Source organism: Poecilia mexicana, unplaced genomic scaffold (assembly GCF_051168715.1).
Source record: "Poecilia mexicana isolate PSO_F unplaced genomic scaffold, ASM5116871v1 scaffold_4, whole genome shotgun sequence".
Taxonomy (NCBI): Eukaryota; Metazoa; Chordata; class Actinopteri; order Cyprinodontiformes; family Poeciliidae; genus Poecilia; species Poecilia mexicana.
Genome location: NW_028263373.1, coordinates 12,310,949 through 12,328,707, shown reverse-complemented (window position 1 = coordinate 12,328,707; position 17,759 = coordinate 12,310,949). Strand labels below are relative to the sequence as shown.

The 17,759-nt window shown below is 38.7% G+C and overlaps 1 protein-coding gene across 1 annotated transcript; it reads right to left on the bottom strand.

Moving 5' to 3' along the window:
* Positions 1–660: 660 nt before the first annotated feature.
* slc1a6 (solute carrier family 1 member 6) lies at positions 661–10,231 on the bottom strand. The gene is made up of 11 exons (XM_088004974.1): positions 9,477–10,231; positions 8,418–8,684; positions 8,169–8,306; positions 7,789–7,996; positions 6,282–6,324; positions 6,055–6,183; positions 5,780–5,964; positions 5,424–5,657; positions 4,307–4,501; positions 2,885–3,019; positions 661–2,599 (listed from the first exon to the last, which is right to left on the bottom strand). Exons 2-11 carry the CDS (start codon positions 8,638–8,640, stop codon positions 2,401–2,403), a joined length of 1,689 nt encoding a protein of 562 aa, XP_087861100.1. The 5' UTR covers positions 8,641–8,684; positions 9,477–10,231; the 3' UTR covers positions 661–2,400.
* Positions 10,232–17,759: the final 7,528 nt, after the last annotated feature.

Below are 17,759 nucleotides of genomic sequence, written 5' to 3'. Positions count from 1 at the left end.
TGGGAAGCAGAAGGATCTTATGTTTAACTAGAGACACAGGAGATTTATACACGTTGGGTGGGTGATTATCTAAACCAGAACAGGTGAGAGTAATTAATAACAGCTGGGATGAAGGAGGAGAGAAAGGTTTCACAGATTGTACGTCATTCAGTGCAATTTCTGAAACTGGGTGGGCTGCAAAAATCACATAAAAACTTTATGACAAATAGTAACGTTGAGGAAGTAGTATGAATCTAAACCAAAGTAAGAAAAAAAAACATTTGTTGTCCAGAAATGATTAATTTTATCCTTTAAAACATGAAATGAAGAACATGCTTCAGAAAACCAGGTAGCCAACTTACCCTTATTTCCTCCTGTTGCCATGGTGAATCATGTTTCTGACCTCCATCAACGAGGGCTTATATGCCCACTTTTGTTTCCGAGACATGACTATTGTCTCAATCTGCTTTTGTTTTGGAATCGTGATTAATTTTTGTTGTTGGTGGTGGTTAGTTAGAGTGTTGTAATTAAATAGATGTAGCTGAGCCCAGTGACAAAATATTAAATGTAGAGCTATATCTCAGCGTCCCATGTTTCACAGTAACATGGAAGAGCAAACAGTATCTTCCGGATAATATCCTCCACAAGGGGTAGCCACAATCACAATAATGAGAATTACAGTTCAGTTCCTGAGACATTTATTCATCACATTTTTCATACAACCTCCACAGAAACGTAGAGCTGCTCTTCCATATAAAACAGTGTTTTGTTTGGTAACATCAAGCATCAGAACTAAGCCATATTTCTGAACAAACATTGCACAAAGTCAGAAAAGCCTTGAAGTCACTGATAAATACAAGCACTTGTCAATCACTAGTCACACCAGACTTAAAAGCTAATTTATATTTAAACTCTCAAATCTTCACAATATGTCTTCACAGTACTCGTTCACAAACCAACAAGAGGAACAGTCAATTCAGATTTTTCAGTTTTCTTGTAATGATGTTAAGTTACTGGCTTACTTGGTACAATTATAAAAAAAAACTAAAAAAAAAAAAAAACTACAAGAAAACAATCTTAGTCGCACAGTGTCGTGGATAGACAAAAAATAAAAAAAATAACAGCATTTAGTATTGTTGTTGTAGCTAATTCTGTGAAATTACTGGGTTGCAGTAGCACCAAATAAATATCTAACTAAACACCTCTAAGAAAGCACAGTGTGAACAATCACTTACCCCAAGTTACTACACTTAAATCCTTTTTCCTGATTTATTTCACCTTTCAAGCAGTAAAGTACATCCAAAGACTTGAATTAAACTGTGTAGGAAAGCTCACATAATTTTTACCCCATAAAGAAAAAAAACCTCAGTAATTTCTATTTACAGCCTGATGAGCTTGAGTGCTTTTCTGGTGGTTTGTGAAACCTTGTAAAACTCCCAAAGAGAGGTAGTCAAGATGAAAATGACAAAAGAGGGAGTTCACAGAAGAAATGATATTTGTTTAAAATATTGGTCCTGTTAAAGAAATGGACTCACTGGAGGCTGGGATGTAATGCTAGATGCAGAAAAAACAGCAGATTTAAAATAGCAAAATATTTTCATAGTGGATAAATAAAAGGCTTTGGAAGTGTGGCCTAAATTTATTTTAATATTAATGTTCTAGGATACAATTAGCTGTTTTTTTGAAGAGGGAGTATTACATATTTTCAAAGTACATAGTGACATTTTATAGTACAATCAATAAACTATGTTACCTTTAGTTGTTATAAAAATGCCGTATTTATAAAATATAACAAAAGAAATTTGACTGTATAGTTTGACGCCTTGAAATTGGGCCTCTGTCTCTTTAAGACGTTCCTGCTCTCTCTGACACTCTGCCCTCGGAACGTCATCATAACGATGCTTCTCCATAGTACTTTTAGCAACGCTGGAGCTCGGAAGCTGTTTCTTATGATGAACTCAGAAGAGCTCGGCAATTCCTAATTGCCGCTGCCACTAGTCTGAAGGAGCAGAGTGGGGGAACTGTGACTGAGTTGTGCTCTGTGAGGCAGAAGTTTGATTTTGGAACTGCAGCTCCAAGGAGGAGCTTTGTGGAAATAGTTGGTGCATTGTGGGAGCTGGAGTTTAGGCAACCCGAATGATTGAATGATTCCTCAAACATGCATGAAAGAAACAAAACAAAGCAACTCTCCAGACGTGTTTTAGATGAGGGAATAACATTATAAAATGATGTAAAGCTCAAAAAGATGATCTTACATAATACTCCCTCCCTTTAAGAATGCCTCATTTGTTGCAGAAGATGCAGCTTATTTAACCAATTTCAATTTAAGGTGTTCAAGAAAGTCCTCTATCTCAACGATCCTCACTTTCTTGCTGAAATGTTATTGATTTGTTAAGTCCTTTCAGGTGAAAACAAATTTCCTCACATCGTGGTCTCGTTGTTGAGGTGGTTCAGTGTGTCATTGTCCTGGCAGATGAGCTGGTATGGCTTCTCATTCTCCTCTATCACAGAGTTTCGCAAGTCAGCATCTTGATTCTGCAGTTCTTCACGGGAGAGATATTCCACGATGCCGGCACCGAGTGAGTCGCCCAGCACGTTGGTGGTGGTGCGCAAACGATCCCTGCAGCGGAGACGGAGACAGAAGATATTAGGTGATAAGTGGAAGGAGGAGAAACTGGGGCACACCTGCGGGGGGTTGATTATGCAAAGAACCATTTCAACCAGAAACATTGGCGTACACCGACTACAAATATCCTCACAGGCTCTCTAATCTGTTGCTCTGCATTATGTATCAATAACCTTTGTGGAGGTGCAGCCTGTAGGCTCTCTGAAGCTCCACAATGACATTTAGGCTGGCTCAGTCCCAGACCAATCCCCGTCAAGCTGACATTTAGTGGGAACTCACAAGAACCAATCCACGGCGATGATCAGTGTAATGTCCTCTGTGGGCAGTCCCACCGATGTCAATACAATCACCATGGTCACCAGACCAGCCTGAGGGATGCCTGCTGCTCCGATGCTGGCAGCCGTTGCTGTGATACTGAGTGGGTGGGATGGAGAGTGGAGACATTTAATAAAGGGAAACAAACAAACAGCACATGTGCAGTCATAGTGGGAGTAGTTGAGTGATGAAGCCAAACAAGGAACTATTACACTACCTACACTACAAACTGTGTTACGTTTGTAGTGTAACACAGTTACACTACAACTTAACGTAATTTAATCAGAAGACACTGTTAATGCAATATGTTTTCAGAAAAGCTTAAACTAGAGCCATAAATCAGTTCATCTAGGTAAGAAAGTCAAAGGACAAAACCGGATTGAAAAAGAGAAAAGCCACTGTAATCCACGTCTTTCCTTTTCCGTTCATCTCATTTTCTAGTTCACATCGAAGATTTTCACCAAACCTCATCAACCTCTAATAAATCTCTACTCTAAAATCTTTAATCAGCTATGCTTCCATATATATTGTAATTCTGAGCAAAATTCCCTACTTTCCATGACGAAAACAAACAAAATGTTTTGGTTACAAAAGCTTCGATGGATTACATTTTAAAAGTAAAATACATACGTGACGGAAGAAAATGAGGTGCACATCTGACAAATTTCAACCAGCAGACTCAGTTTCTCATTTCCGTAGTAAACTCATCAACCGGTTTCAGATTAAACTTCACAAAATCTCTGATGTCTTTCTCATTTTTAGATCGATAAAATTATGCTAAATGAAGTTATTTATAATTATTCACTGCAAAAGTGATGTTTCTTGACAGAGCATAGAGCTTTGTTGAGTAAGATTCACCGTTAGTCTATGGTGATAAATCGTTGTTTTAGTGCAGTGTTGTGTTTGATTTATAAACTTCAATATGTTTTGCTCAACTACATAAAAGGCTGCCAAAACTACAGATTATTAAAAGTTATTAATAAGCAGATTGTTTGGGCTTCTAATGGAAAGTGTCACATTATCCAAAGTCCCAAGATGGCACTGTAATATTTTTATTTGGAAGCACATTTTAGTGTTTGAAACCAAGAAATATGTATTAATTCTCAATAATTTGATGATGAAATGACAGTGGCTTTTAATCACAAAATGTGTTTTTAAGGTCTGATATCCAAATGTAGAAAAATCAAAAATAATACATTGTCTTTGTTCTGTTGTCGTTTGAGCTTAACAGATGTGCTCACATTTATTTTTGAAGAAGCTTAAAATGTCTTTAGTATAAACAGACAAATTGTACAAAAATGGTTCATTTAGGTAAAATATTGATCCCACTCTTGGATTCATTGTGCTTTAAATTCATCTATTAGTGATTAATGAAAACTTGCTAACCTGATTGTGAGAATCTGCCCAAAGTTTAGGTCCATGTCATTGACTTGAGCGATAAAGATGGCCGCCACAGCCTCATAGAGCGCGGTCCCATCCATGTTGATGGTGGCACCCACGGGGAGGACAAAGCGAGTCACTCGTTTATCGACGTGGTTGTTTTCTTCAAGACATCGGAAAGTGATGGGCAGAGTAGCAGAACTGCAAGACAGTGGGGGAAAAAAAGACAAAAGACGTAGAGATTATAGCGTCTGTGATCAAAGATTGGGTTGTGAAGATAATAATATTCACAACAATTTTATGCTCCTGAGATTTAGGGGTAGCCCCAACATGAATAAAGAGTGTCCTGCTAATTTCAACCTGGTCTAGCAGGTTGAAATTAGCTACATTTTGCAAATGGTGGGTCAGTGCTATATTGAAGCCTTTGTCTCAGTAGAGCTTCATTAATACTAGAATGAAGCCTATTTCAACACATTAAATTTTATGTGTTGATAAATGTAGGTGATGTCATGCATTTGGCAATATAATGTATGTGGTTAATCAAGATGTGTTGAAAGACTATCTGTGTCTAACTCCTGTCCTATAGGTGTTGTGTTCTGCATTTTAAAGATGTACTGCTGTGCTAACGGAGCTGAATTAAGTCACAACATGCTCTGAAGTCCTGCAAAGGCCAGGTGATTAATCATTCATTAGATTCAGGAGTTTTTTTACATCCAGATCTAAGATGAACCGGTCATAAGGACTGACTTTGGATGTTACCGATCAAGGTGTGTGACAGTAGGATGGCAATAAAACTGCTGAACCCTGTAGATCATTGGAAAAAAGTCTCTGTTAGAGTTTTCTGGCTGCAACTTGAAGTCAATGAATCAAAACTTTGTTTAAACTTGTGGGAAGTTTAAACAAATGGATAGAAAATACATTTATTTTTACAAAAGTCTGCTTTTGGCATTACAGTGCTGTTGTCATTGTGTGCACAAGCCAACATCTCTTTACACGCTGGATGCTCATCAGAAGATTTCATTCTAAAATGGCCAGTAATATGGCTATTCAGTATGTCTGTTGAGCATTTTGGACAGTAAAATACAAAGCCTTCACTGAGAAATATGTTCATGGTGAAACTCACCTAGATGATGTCCCTAAAGCAGTGATAAGGGCCTGCAGCAGGCCGCCAATGAAACTGTAGGGATTCCTTCTGGTAACCAGAAAGTAGAGCAGCGGCAGGACGAATAGTCCGTGGACTAGAAGACCCACGATGACAGACACCGTGTACATCCCCAACTGACCACCCACTTCTGCCAGATCCTTCATCTCTACTATTTTCCCAGCAATCAGAAACAGGATTCCAACTGGAGCGTACCTGCAGAAGGAGATGATTTGGGAACATTGTTTACTGTCACAAACAAACATGACAATAACAGTTTTTCAAGTAAGTCAGAAAACCCATTTTGCAGGAAAAGCAGCAATTCTGGTGTTATTTACCAAATGATGACGGCTACCAGCCTCATTATGGCCTCGTTTAAGCAGTCAAAGAACTCTTTAAGAGCGTGTCCCTGCTCTTTCATGTTGCCAATGACCAGACCGAAGCACATGGAGAAGACGACCAGACCCAGAGCGTTCACTCCGGCTGAGGAACCAGACACAGGAACCGTTTCCTCCACTGTCTCCTGCAGATCACAACAGAAACAGCATTTCGTAGTCTAGGTGTAGGGCTTTATTCTAGTAAATAACAAGATGATATCTTGATTTGAATTCACCTGTATGGTGCGTTGCACCCTGGTGAGGTTTTCACTCAGAGGAGAGTCTGTTATGTTAAGCAAGTCAGTGAGGTTGAGAGTCACTGTCACGTTTCTTGTGGAAACAGTCTTCTTGTACACAGTTTTATGCTGCAAATAAACCCACAAGTGAAGTTATGAATAAGAAGTGAATACTTCTGCATGGCACATGAAATGGCAGAAACTGGAAGGAAGTGAAACAGATTTACCTGAATGAAGCACGCTTCCACCAGGTTAGGGGGAAACATGTTCCTAAGTGGACAGACAAAAACTCCAGATGAGTCAAAACTGGTTTGTTAGAAATGTGTGAAATATCACTAATAGTCCTGTAATAACATAATGATGTAGAATGATGTAGCATAGAGGATATAAATAGTGCACAGACCACTTGTTGAAACATCTGATTTTTCTGACGTAAAAAGGAAATCAACCTTCAGTGTGACGTATATCTTGTACATTTGAACTGACGCTAAAAATAATAAAAAAAATTAAATGCTTCTATTGTTTAGTTGCATAATTGTGTACACTCATAAACTGACACTTTGTTGAAGAACCTTTTGATTCAATTCCAGCATTCAGTCTTGGTGGTTTCACACCTGTCAACAATTTTAGTGACTATTTAATTACATTCAGCTGTGTTATAAGGATTTTATTTGCATTTATATGTTTATAGTTTGCAGAGAGATTACAGAAGATAAGAAGGATCTCGTTGGACATTAAATGCCAGTCAGGAGAAGAGCATAATTCACAGACCATATTCTTGTACCATGGCACAGAAAAATTAGAGACAAGGGACAGTTTCCAAAACTGGACGAGTAGAAGGCAAGACAGAAAGTGGAGAAGGAACTGCCAAGAGACTGACAGCAACACTGAAAGAACTGCAGTAAATTCGGTTCTGTTTTAGTTCTACATGTGTTAGTAACCACTTCCTGTGTTTTCCAAATGTTTGGACGAAGGAGTGTGATTGCAAAACAAAAGCTTCTCTGAATCCACCATGAAGCCCAACTTTATGCTGACCATAGTTGCAAAAGACATGCTTATCACAAAACATAAAAAAGCACCTCATCATAAAAACGAGCACTAAATGTGAAACATGATGGTGGCAGCATTATGATATATTATCAGGACTCTGGAGAACCTGAGAGAGAACCATTCAGCTTTTATGCACCACAAATCTGCAACAACAAACTTCTAGAAAACTGTACAACAGCTGAAACACTGAGTTCCTTTAAATCTAGACTAAAAACCCTCCTGTTTATAATTGCTCTTGAACCAAAATAAATGAAACATTAACCAACATATTTCATGTATGGTGATGGCACTTGACAAAATGTAATGTTTCCATTGTTGCCTGTGTGTCCTATGACTTTGTATGTTTGGGTTTTTATGATGTAAAGCTCTATGAACTACCTGGTTGCTGAGATGTGCTGTACAAATACAATTGATTGATTGATAAGCAGCCACCTTGTTACAGTTTTTCTTTCATTTTCTATATATTCCCTCTAACAGCTTTATTTTTATTTTTCTGTTTAAGTGCACAGGACATAGGTCTGATAAAAACGTCTCAAAATATTTGTCAAGTTTATTTTTACTTTGGAAAACCCTGTTTCATTAAGAAAGGTGTAGAAACCCCCCAGTTTTATTCTTTTTTCATGTAACCTTCCATGTAGCATTTTAGCCAAACACGTTGATCTCACTAAACCTGTGGGTCCTCACCTGATGAGGTCCAGAAAAGCATCAGTAGCCTGAATGGATTCAATGTTTCCGCTTTTCACCGCAGGACTGTCCCTGCTGCCTTTCCCCGGACGGATGATCATGACGATCACGATGCCGATAAACACTGCGATCAGTGTGGTCACCATGTAGTACACCACCGCGCGCACACCCATCTTTCCCGATGCTCTCCTGTCCAACGAGGAGATACCTGAGACATGGAAAAAAAATGTTTGTGAAACTGCCAAATGCTGTTAACCCTAACCCTAACCCTACTGGTATCATTACTTTATTTTTGTGATTTCTGAGTAAAACATTTTCAGTAAATAAAGAGATGGGATTAAAGCACAGGGACTTATTTTGTTTGCTCATCATGAGCTAACCTGTGACCAGACTGGAGACAATCAGCGGCAGCACTAGCATCTTCAGCATCCTCATCAGGAGCTCCCCAGGAAAGGAAAAGTATTTTATCTCCCTCATGGACAGGTTATGGGGTCGTAGAGCAAAGCCTAGGATTACACCTGAACAGAGAGGAAACATTCCCACACATTCAAACAAACAAATAAAGTAATTTGTACCCAAGTAACTGATAAGTTACATAACCAGCATAACATGACTTTATTCCCACTCACCCAGAACCACAGAGGCCACTGTGAACAAAACAAACAGGTTCCTCCTGAAGAAACCTTTGAGGCTTTTCTTGCTGATGGAGCCGATCCTCTGCCTCATGCTGCCTGCTCTCTTCTCCATGGCTCTGCGAAAACGCCTCCTGAGGTCAACTTTGTCCGGCAAAGTTGGTTTTTCTGCGTCCTCGTTTAGAAAAAGGCTTGCACTGTTGGGTGGCTTCTCATTCATAATAAGCCCCAACACCTGGTCCAGCAGGCAGGTCTCGTGTGAAACTGAAAGAGGATTAAAATCCAATATCTGTCACTATTCCATGTTTTTTTTGTCTTGGATGGATGAAGAAACCAAGAAGCAGATTTCAGCACCAGGCCAGTGATGTAAATCAAAATTAAATGGTGACCAAAAATCTGACAAAAACTCTGGAAGCTGTTATACCATTGGCCTGTGCATTCCTGTTAATTAAATTAGCTTCATGGTCAGAGTTCTCCACACTATAGCATCATTTCTAAGCCAACATGTCAAACTTGAATGCAAATAGAATTTAAAATAACGTTAAAGTCTATTAATTGCACATTCTTAGTTTATTATTGTGTAATAAACTAAAAATGTTACCACAAAATTGATGAAGCAGCAAAGAAAAACATAAAGAAGAAGTAACAGGCAGCTCAACACAAGTCTCTTCTCACTCAAGCTAATGTGTTGTGTGTCCTGTTGCAGATTGTCTCTGCCAAACAGTTTCTCCATTCAACTTTTACTTTACTTTGAAAGCACACAACGTTAGTTTTACACACTACAGAACTTGTTGTATATCTCACAAAATTAATACATTGTTTTAGCTGTGGAAAAAAAAAGAACAAAGAATTACATTGTACACCCTGATTCTGTGGGTTTGCTAACTTTTACTGACACTGCAAAGCCTCAAGTCCAGTTTCCTAATTATGACTAAAGCAGGAAAAACTTCTTGTTTTGAAATTAGATAAGTTAAAAAAAAATGCAAGTGTCCTTTTTAAATGTCCTGAATGAAAAGTGCTGTCAGTGTTAAATTACTGAGCTTTCTTAAATCTTACCGTGTTTCTCTCTTTTCTTTGTGCGTGTGGTGACACGTGGCTGATAGTTTTACGTCTTCCTATCTGCCCCGGCTGCAGACCTGCTTCCTCTTAAGACTTCCCCTTTTGCAAACAGACTAGACTTCCCGCGCTTTGACTCAGTGACGTATTCATGTGTTTATCTACCCCCTCAAGTCACACAGATATGCTCTCCCTTTAACTGAACACCTCACAGCAGTAATTTCACATTTCTGCATCATTCTCACCCTATATATACGTTTACGTTCTGGTGGGTTTTTTTTTTTGCAACAATCTGTTCTTACCTTCCTTGTTTTCTAGCTGATTTGACCACAGGTGATTTAAAGTAATCTGTCATTCTTTACCCAGAGTTTGCAATAATGTGGCCCCTCTAAATAGGCTAATTTCTTCCCCTTCGACGTTATTTGGGTTTAATCAGGAATCATAATGTGACATATTTCACAATACTCAACTGGCCCACATATGAGAATGAATGAAAATAGATCAAAATATAAAATCTTGATAGAATATTACAGAGTCAAGTTAAATGAACCACTGATATGTGATGCATAAGTACATGCATGCAAAATATTTTAGGGATTTCTTGTAAAGAAGTAGCAGATGGGAATGATGTCTGCCACCAAATGAGGGGATGAGATCGCAGGGATGACCCAGAACCAGTTTATATGCTGGCGTCCTCTATCTTTAAAGCATTCTTTTTATTTCAAACTGAAAAATATATGTTGCTCCCGAATAAAAAAGGTGAAAGTAACAGGTTCCCTCTGATTGCACAGTTGAGAAGATGGACTGAATACAACTGTAACAGAGCACATTCAGCTGCAAAAACAACATGCTATTAACATCCAGACACAGCGAGCATCACAATGTGTGTTCAACTATAAACTATCAACTTCAAAGCCACAACAAATTTACAACCATCGTTGTCAGACCACCGTCTTGGCTAAGCCTGTTGAATAATGTCAAAGAAAATCCAGAAATTTACAGACAGTGCTGTGCTGCAGTTTTAAATCCCAACGGTTTTAACAAAAGATTGCTTTGTCCAACTTTGTGGATCATGATTTAACAGAACCGTATGAAACACACCTGTTTAAACCAACACTGGTCATGCAGAATAAAACTGGTGTAAACATAGACGGTCGCTATTTTCTATAAGCAACAGTTCACACAAAAACATAAGATGTGTAAATTGTTAAAGATTTCAAGAAAATTAATCCAAAAGAAAACATCTGAACTTGCAGATAAGACAAAACACTAAAGAAAGTTAACGCTGAATATTGAAGTTGTAGCCTAAAACATAAACACACACACACACCTATGCCTTGTTTCATACTATAATATAAATTTAAGATTTATCCATGTAATACAAAGTACATGATGCCTGTACAAGTAAATACACAACAGTTTCTGTAATTTATTAATAACATTGTGCAAATGCTCATATTCACTCAAATATCCCTCTGCAACAGAGACAGGTGTAATTACTCACCACTCATGGTTACAGTCTTTGGGAGCGGTTAGATTAAAGTCAGGTGACGATCAGAACTGGACCGGCACACACTGCAATGACCTTAAGCTGTATTAGAGTGAGACGGTCCGGAGCAGAGCAGCACAATGATTACGGCTCTGCGCTGCGCTCATATACAGACAGACATGAAAAGACCTCTCCTATGGTCTGACCTTCTCACATTTCCACACATAAGCCTGGAAAATACATGCAGACACACACACACACACACACACACACACACACACCCACACACACACACACACAAAGGACAGACCATCTTTCCCTTAAAGCATTCAATAAAAGTCTATTTATTTCAGGAACTTTATCACTAAGTGAAACACACACTTATTAAGTTATTTCTCACCATTAGCACATTTAGCAGCATTGATTGGCAGCGCTAAGACCCTCCTCCTGGCTCTGATTGGTTGTTTGTCGTCGGGCGCGAAGGAGGTGAAGGGAATTGGTCTTTTCCACATATTATCTGTCTCATAACATACTGTCACGGCATGGTGATGGTTTTAACAAATGTGAAAATAATATATACTTTACAAAAGTTACATAGTGCAGCTTTTAGCCAAAGTAGATGTCATCCCAACCTTTTTTTTACTCAGATCCTGTTTTACTCAGAGTGAAAGAATGAAAGAGTATAAATATAAAATGCAGTCAGTCTGACAGCTGCAGTTTGTGAAGTATAATTACAAAACTTTTGAGTTTATAATTGCGTTGTCATCATTTTTTACTTTTAGAGACCCAGAGGTTACTACATCTGAACAGGAAGTTAGAGAATGACAAATAAAATCTATTTCTCTGTCATCACTTATTTAAAAATATTAATCCTGGATATCAACACAATAATATGTATTTTAAAATAGATAGATAGATAGATAGATAGATAGATAGATAGATAGATAGATAGATAGATAGATAGATAGATAGATAGATAGATAGATAGATAGATAGATAGATAGATAGATAGATAGATAGATAGATAGATAGATAGATAGATAGAAACTTATTTACCCTGTAAGAGTCTCTCCTTCCTTATGTCAGACTTTCATGACTTGTCCATTCTCTTCGTTTTAACTTTTCCTTGCAGGTCTTCAGAACCTTCACAAAGTCAACACACAAAAATGTATTTCAAATGTCATTTTTGACTCTATATTCTGTTGTCAGTTGAGCAAAAAAGATGAGAAGCTAATTAGAAACAAAGTCTCGCCCACCTGTTCGTCAGAGACGATGCTCTCTCCATCATGTGGATCTCTCTATCTTCGCTACACCGCTTGCTGCCGCTAATGAAGCAGTGATGCCCACTCACACACTCTTCCCTCATCATCCGCACTGTAAACTCTACGACTTACAACGTAAACCGATGTAGCGCGTCGTGCTTTGTGAGGAGGCGCGCCTGGGATGTGTGCGTGGGTGGAGGAGAGGCTGATCATTTATTTGTATCAATAAAACCTGAATCTGAATGAGCATCTTTGTTCCGGGATTAATCTAAATCTTACTAAATGACTCTTGTAGAACTTCAATAACATAAATAATATTACTGTAATGTATGTGGGTCCTGGTGCTTGTAGACAGCACGCAGGGGTTATTGCTATGACAACAAGCATGTGCTCAGTGCTGAACTCCAGGGAACTGTTTGTATCTGTTACCCTGCTGGCATCCAGCTGCCCAGCTCTCACGCCCACACATCACACTCGTCTTCACAAAACTCCATTAACATGCATGAACATGAAGTGTGAGGAGAAAGGAGCTCCTCAGCAGTCAGTCATGCTACACTGTGTTATTCAGAGGGAAGTACAGTAAGCTAACACAGGAAAATAGACACACAACATGGAGAAATGTTTAGCTTTTGCTTTCTGTGGCTTAAAATAAGGTTTTCTTTTGTATTTCAAATATCTCAGCAAACATTTTCACAATTCACAGAGCAGAGGGTTAAAGAATTAAACTAAATGAATAAGTAACTCAGTAAACATATCTCCATAAGATTCATTTAGTGGCTCCTCTGAAGCTCTCGAAGGGTCCAGGTTTGTTATTCAGTGATTCTTGAGAATAGGGACAAAACAGGTCCCTATTCTCCTATGGATAAAGCACAAAATTTGACTAAAATATACACAAGATATAATTTTTTCAAATATCTGCCTCAACTATCCTGGGTCATGTGAGCACAACAATGTATATTTTCCAGGTATTTGGTGAATATTTTTTTTATTTTAAACATTGTAGTTGGTGGATGATGCCTGTAAAAAGCCCTTGTTCAGGAGCAGAACTCAATACATTATAATAGTTTAAAATAATTAAAGAAATACTAAAATTATATATTGTGACAATTAAGTATAAGTAGTCATATAAATAATTATAAAAGTATCGATAAATTGAATTAAAAATCATTTTTATATATTTTCCAACTCCAGTGAAATTTGTCCCTAGTTTTTGTCAACACCGTCAGAAATGAAAAGAATGTAAAAAAAAATCAGGCATTATTGGGGGACACCAGAACTTCTGAGGACCCCATGACGTTGTCTTTTCTCTTCCTTTGCTAAGAGGGCTAGTTAGCTCTGGTTAGCTTCTATTATTCTTTAGTTTTTTCTTGTTTTTATTCCTAAGTTGCTTGTCACAACCATGATGTGTCAACACCATAACTGACAATTTACAAAACTTTGATGACATTTTGTGAAATAAAAGCTTAATTTTGGTAAACTGTAAAGATTTAATGGACCCGATGAGCTACAATATGGCCTCCTTCAGAATAACATCATATAAATTGAGGTAGTTTGGCTTTTTTTCTACTCCGTCAGATGTCAACTCCATCAGTTTTTCTGACTCTTTCAGTGAAATTGTTGTCAAATCTCACTTAAATGTGCAATTAATTCATTTTAATGTATTTTACATGAATTGCATTACTTCACAAGTACCAAGTTTTTCATTTTACTCACTAGTTTGTCACCACCTTCAGTTCTGGGTCAATTCCGTCATGCACTGTCAACTCCGCCAGATGGCCTTTTTGTTGTTTTTGGTTTTAAATAATATTTATTTTGTTTCTTGAGAAGCATTTGTCTGTAAAATGAGTAAAAATATTACTAATAGGGTCATTAAAAAAATGTTTTTATTTATTTTTGTCAGATGGTGATACAACGTTATAGGTCAGGTCGATTAAAAATGTAATTTTTAAAAAAAAAATGTTGCAACTGGGAGCCGGTACCTTAGCATCTTTACATTTCCTAAACATTATTTGTCATATTTGAATACATAAGGTTGAGAAATAAAAAAAAATTATGGGAAAATTAAAACCCATTTTGTCCCTATTATCTTCCCTGGGATGAGATGCATTGATCTGCAACAAGCAGGTCAAAATTACAAGCAAAACTGGGATGTGGAGGGATTTCAGAGAGGCAACGGCTTTCAGTTGACTTTGATGAAGTTCTGGAAAACTGAGAGAGTGATCACAGACCCCGACTGATGACTGTGGAGGATCTCCTGAATCCAGCCTCCACGGTCCCTGCTGTGGCAGGAGAATCCTGTTCTGTCACCGCAGGCTGATCAGGAAGCTAAAATGCTCCGCAAGGCCAGCGCAGCAGAAGTGACGGAGATTTCTCCTGAGATGTGGAACGCTCCAGAGATTGCTGGACTTTAATGGTTGACTAGACAAGGTTAAAGACAAACTGCAGTGGAGGCTCAAAGTATTAAGAAAGGAGACCAGACTGCTGACGAATCAAATGAGACCATCAGAAAGAAGCTGATCCGTTAACGGTGGTGCACAGCAACAGCTCACCAAAGGCGATGAGGAGCGTGAAGTTCATGGGAGTTCACAAACAAACCTTAACCTGATCAGAAAGCATTGGGTCTCTGATAAACAGCAGTTTCTCTTCCCACCCAGGACGAGGTCAAATCTTCTTCCTCCTCTCATCTTCACCTCCTTCCAAAGAGCACCACGGCCAAAATGACCAACTGTGTGGTGCAGCAGCTGTCTCTCTTCCCCAAATTTTAATACAACTCTGAATTAAAGTATTGGATTCCGTCACATTTTTTTAAATCACATGAAGGTTATTTCAGCCATAAAAGCATAACAGGGTGAAGGATTTTATTTTAAAATGGGAAATAATTCACATCTATTTTTTTAGAGCCTGAGTTTTGGGTATTTTTAAGACCTCAGCGCAGTGTTGTGGTACTCGAAGTTGGTCTTGGTCTTAAGACCGGTCTTAAGACCATTTTTTGATGGTCTCGGTCTCGTCTCGGACTCGACCGCATTTGGTCTCGGTCTTGTCTCGGTCTCAGGCGCTGAGGACTCGGCATTTTATTTCAAGACCAGTCAAGACCGCAACTGTGAAAATATCACTAAACGTACAGCATACTGTCCACTTTATTTGTTAACATCTTTGTTTTCAGTGGATGCAAAACGCACCGATTAAAATCCAAGCAACTACGTGGTTCTGTTACTCCCCCCTCCCCTCCCCACCTTTCACTCGCGCGCGGCGCTCCAGGACATGCGCAGTGGTTTCCTCTCAGCGGCAGAAAATGTTTGTCTAATCGTCAGTAATATAATAGCGCTGCATAAATAGTAAGAAATCCGATGGCCACAGCTAACTCAGCAGCGCTTCGCTTTCACAGACGGTGGGGACAACGTCTAACTTTTTTCGTCACTTAGAAAAGTAGCTCAAAGAAGGTAAGCTCCGTTAACGTGATGTTATCAAAGCTAGCTGTACAGAGACACATAAGCATTGTGATGAAAAATGTTATCACTCACTGCCTGAATTATTGTGCGGAGGTGTTGACTGACTTGTCGCATATATGGGACAACGCTATGTCCAAAAGTCTGCAATATAGTGAGGTGACATTCAGAAACAATCGATTCTTCTCCACGGCTCTTTACTTATTAGATAGGACTGGAGTGTCACTCACTGAGAGCCGTTGTTCTATCAGATAGCCATACGCTGTCAGGATAGCATACATGCATTAAACATTAAGAAATCCGACCGTCAGAGGAGTTGTCAGTTCACCATACGCAGCAAGTTATGATGAACTTAAGTCATTAAATTGTTTTCAATGATAACTATATAGATATACATGTGTTGTCATGGTTTCAAAGTGTATTTAAAGCAGGTCTGGCTGCAGCTGGAGTCAACTACAACACAGGCCCGTGTAAAACTCACTTAACCGCTAAGTCAGGATGCCATACACAGTTAATAACAAAGTGTATGACGATCTACGTCATGATTCTATGTTGTTGATTAAATGAAATCTTATGGTAATGACGTGTCTGACAGATGTAGCCGGTGTTCTATCAGATAGCCATACGCTGCCAGAATAGCATACATGCAGTGAGTACCATGCCAGCGCATGCGCATTAAGTCCGACCATCAGTGTAGTTGTCAGTATACGCAACAAGTTATGACGAAAATAAGTAATTAAATTGTTTATAATATGACATAATGTGATAACTAGATGGATATACATGCGTTGTCGTGGTTTCAAAGTGTTTAAAGCAGGTCTGGCTGCAGCTGGATGCCATACAACTGTGAATAACTGTTAATAATGATCTACGTCATGATTCTATGTTGCTGATTAAATAAAATCATATGGTAATGACAGCATATGCATATCTGAGCTAAGCGTACGACTATCTGACAACGTATGCTGATCTGACAGAACACCCGTTCTTTGTTCTAGTAATGCTCTGTGTACACTGCATCATTTAATTATGTACGTTAATATTTAAATTAACAAATAACTAAAACACAAGAACGAAAGAGCACGCAGAGCATGCACATTGCTCTTTGGTTGTTTTTGTTCAAAGTGGCAGCTGTAATGTCTGCCATGGTGTCAGACTACCAGGCTTCATGTACTAGGATAGAGAGTGAGAACAGTCACGATGAGCGCCTTCTGTTTGGTTACTTCTTGCTTGTTGCTCCTTGGTCAGTGTTCATGGTTGAGCGTTATTTACCGTCAGGGCATTGCCTCAATTGCTATGTTTAATGGTGCAGACAGTGGTGGTTTCTTATATGAGCAATATGGGCAAATGCCCAGGGCGTTATGTTTTTAGGGATGGCACGAGACCATCACACTTTTTAGCACATAAATGGAATATTTAATATTGGTAAAATGTATTAAGTATTTAATATCTAGGTGTTTTATGGGAATATGGATCTTTCAGATTATTTTGAGAAGCAATTTCGATCATATTTTACATTTTATTGTGTCATGTAGCGCGGGCCGCTGGTCTTGGTCTTGACTCGGTCTCGACTCCCTTCGGTCTTGGTCTTGACTTGGTCTCGGACCCCAAAAGTCTTGGTCTTGTCTCGGTCTCGATACACTCTGGTCTTGGTCTTGTCTTGGTCTCGGGTTAGGTGGTCTTGAACACAACACTGCCTCAGCGTGTCTTGGCTATATTTCAAGCACGCTTATGTTGTAAAGATAAAAGCATCAGAATGAAAGGCTTTTAATAAATCTTATCCTTACTCTCAATAAAACAAAGTGTCATCAGTCTAATCTGCTCTTAATTATCAGGGCAAAAACAGAGAGATGTCCACTGAATGCTCAAAAATCAACAAAGTTGTTTTTATTTCTGATGATCCTGTTCCAGTTTGGTGTAGGACCAAAGCGATAGAGGCAGACTGCATCGCCATGGAAACGCAATTATCATGCCATAATGTAGGAGGCATGGATCATGTATGAACCACGCTTGGTGAAATTACTCGCTCGCCCACAGAACAAAGACGTTTCTTTGGGTTTAAATTGCCTTTCTCTGTCTTGCTCTG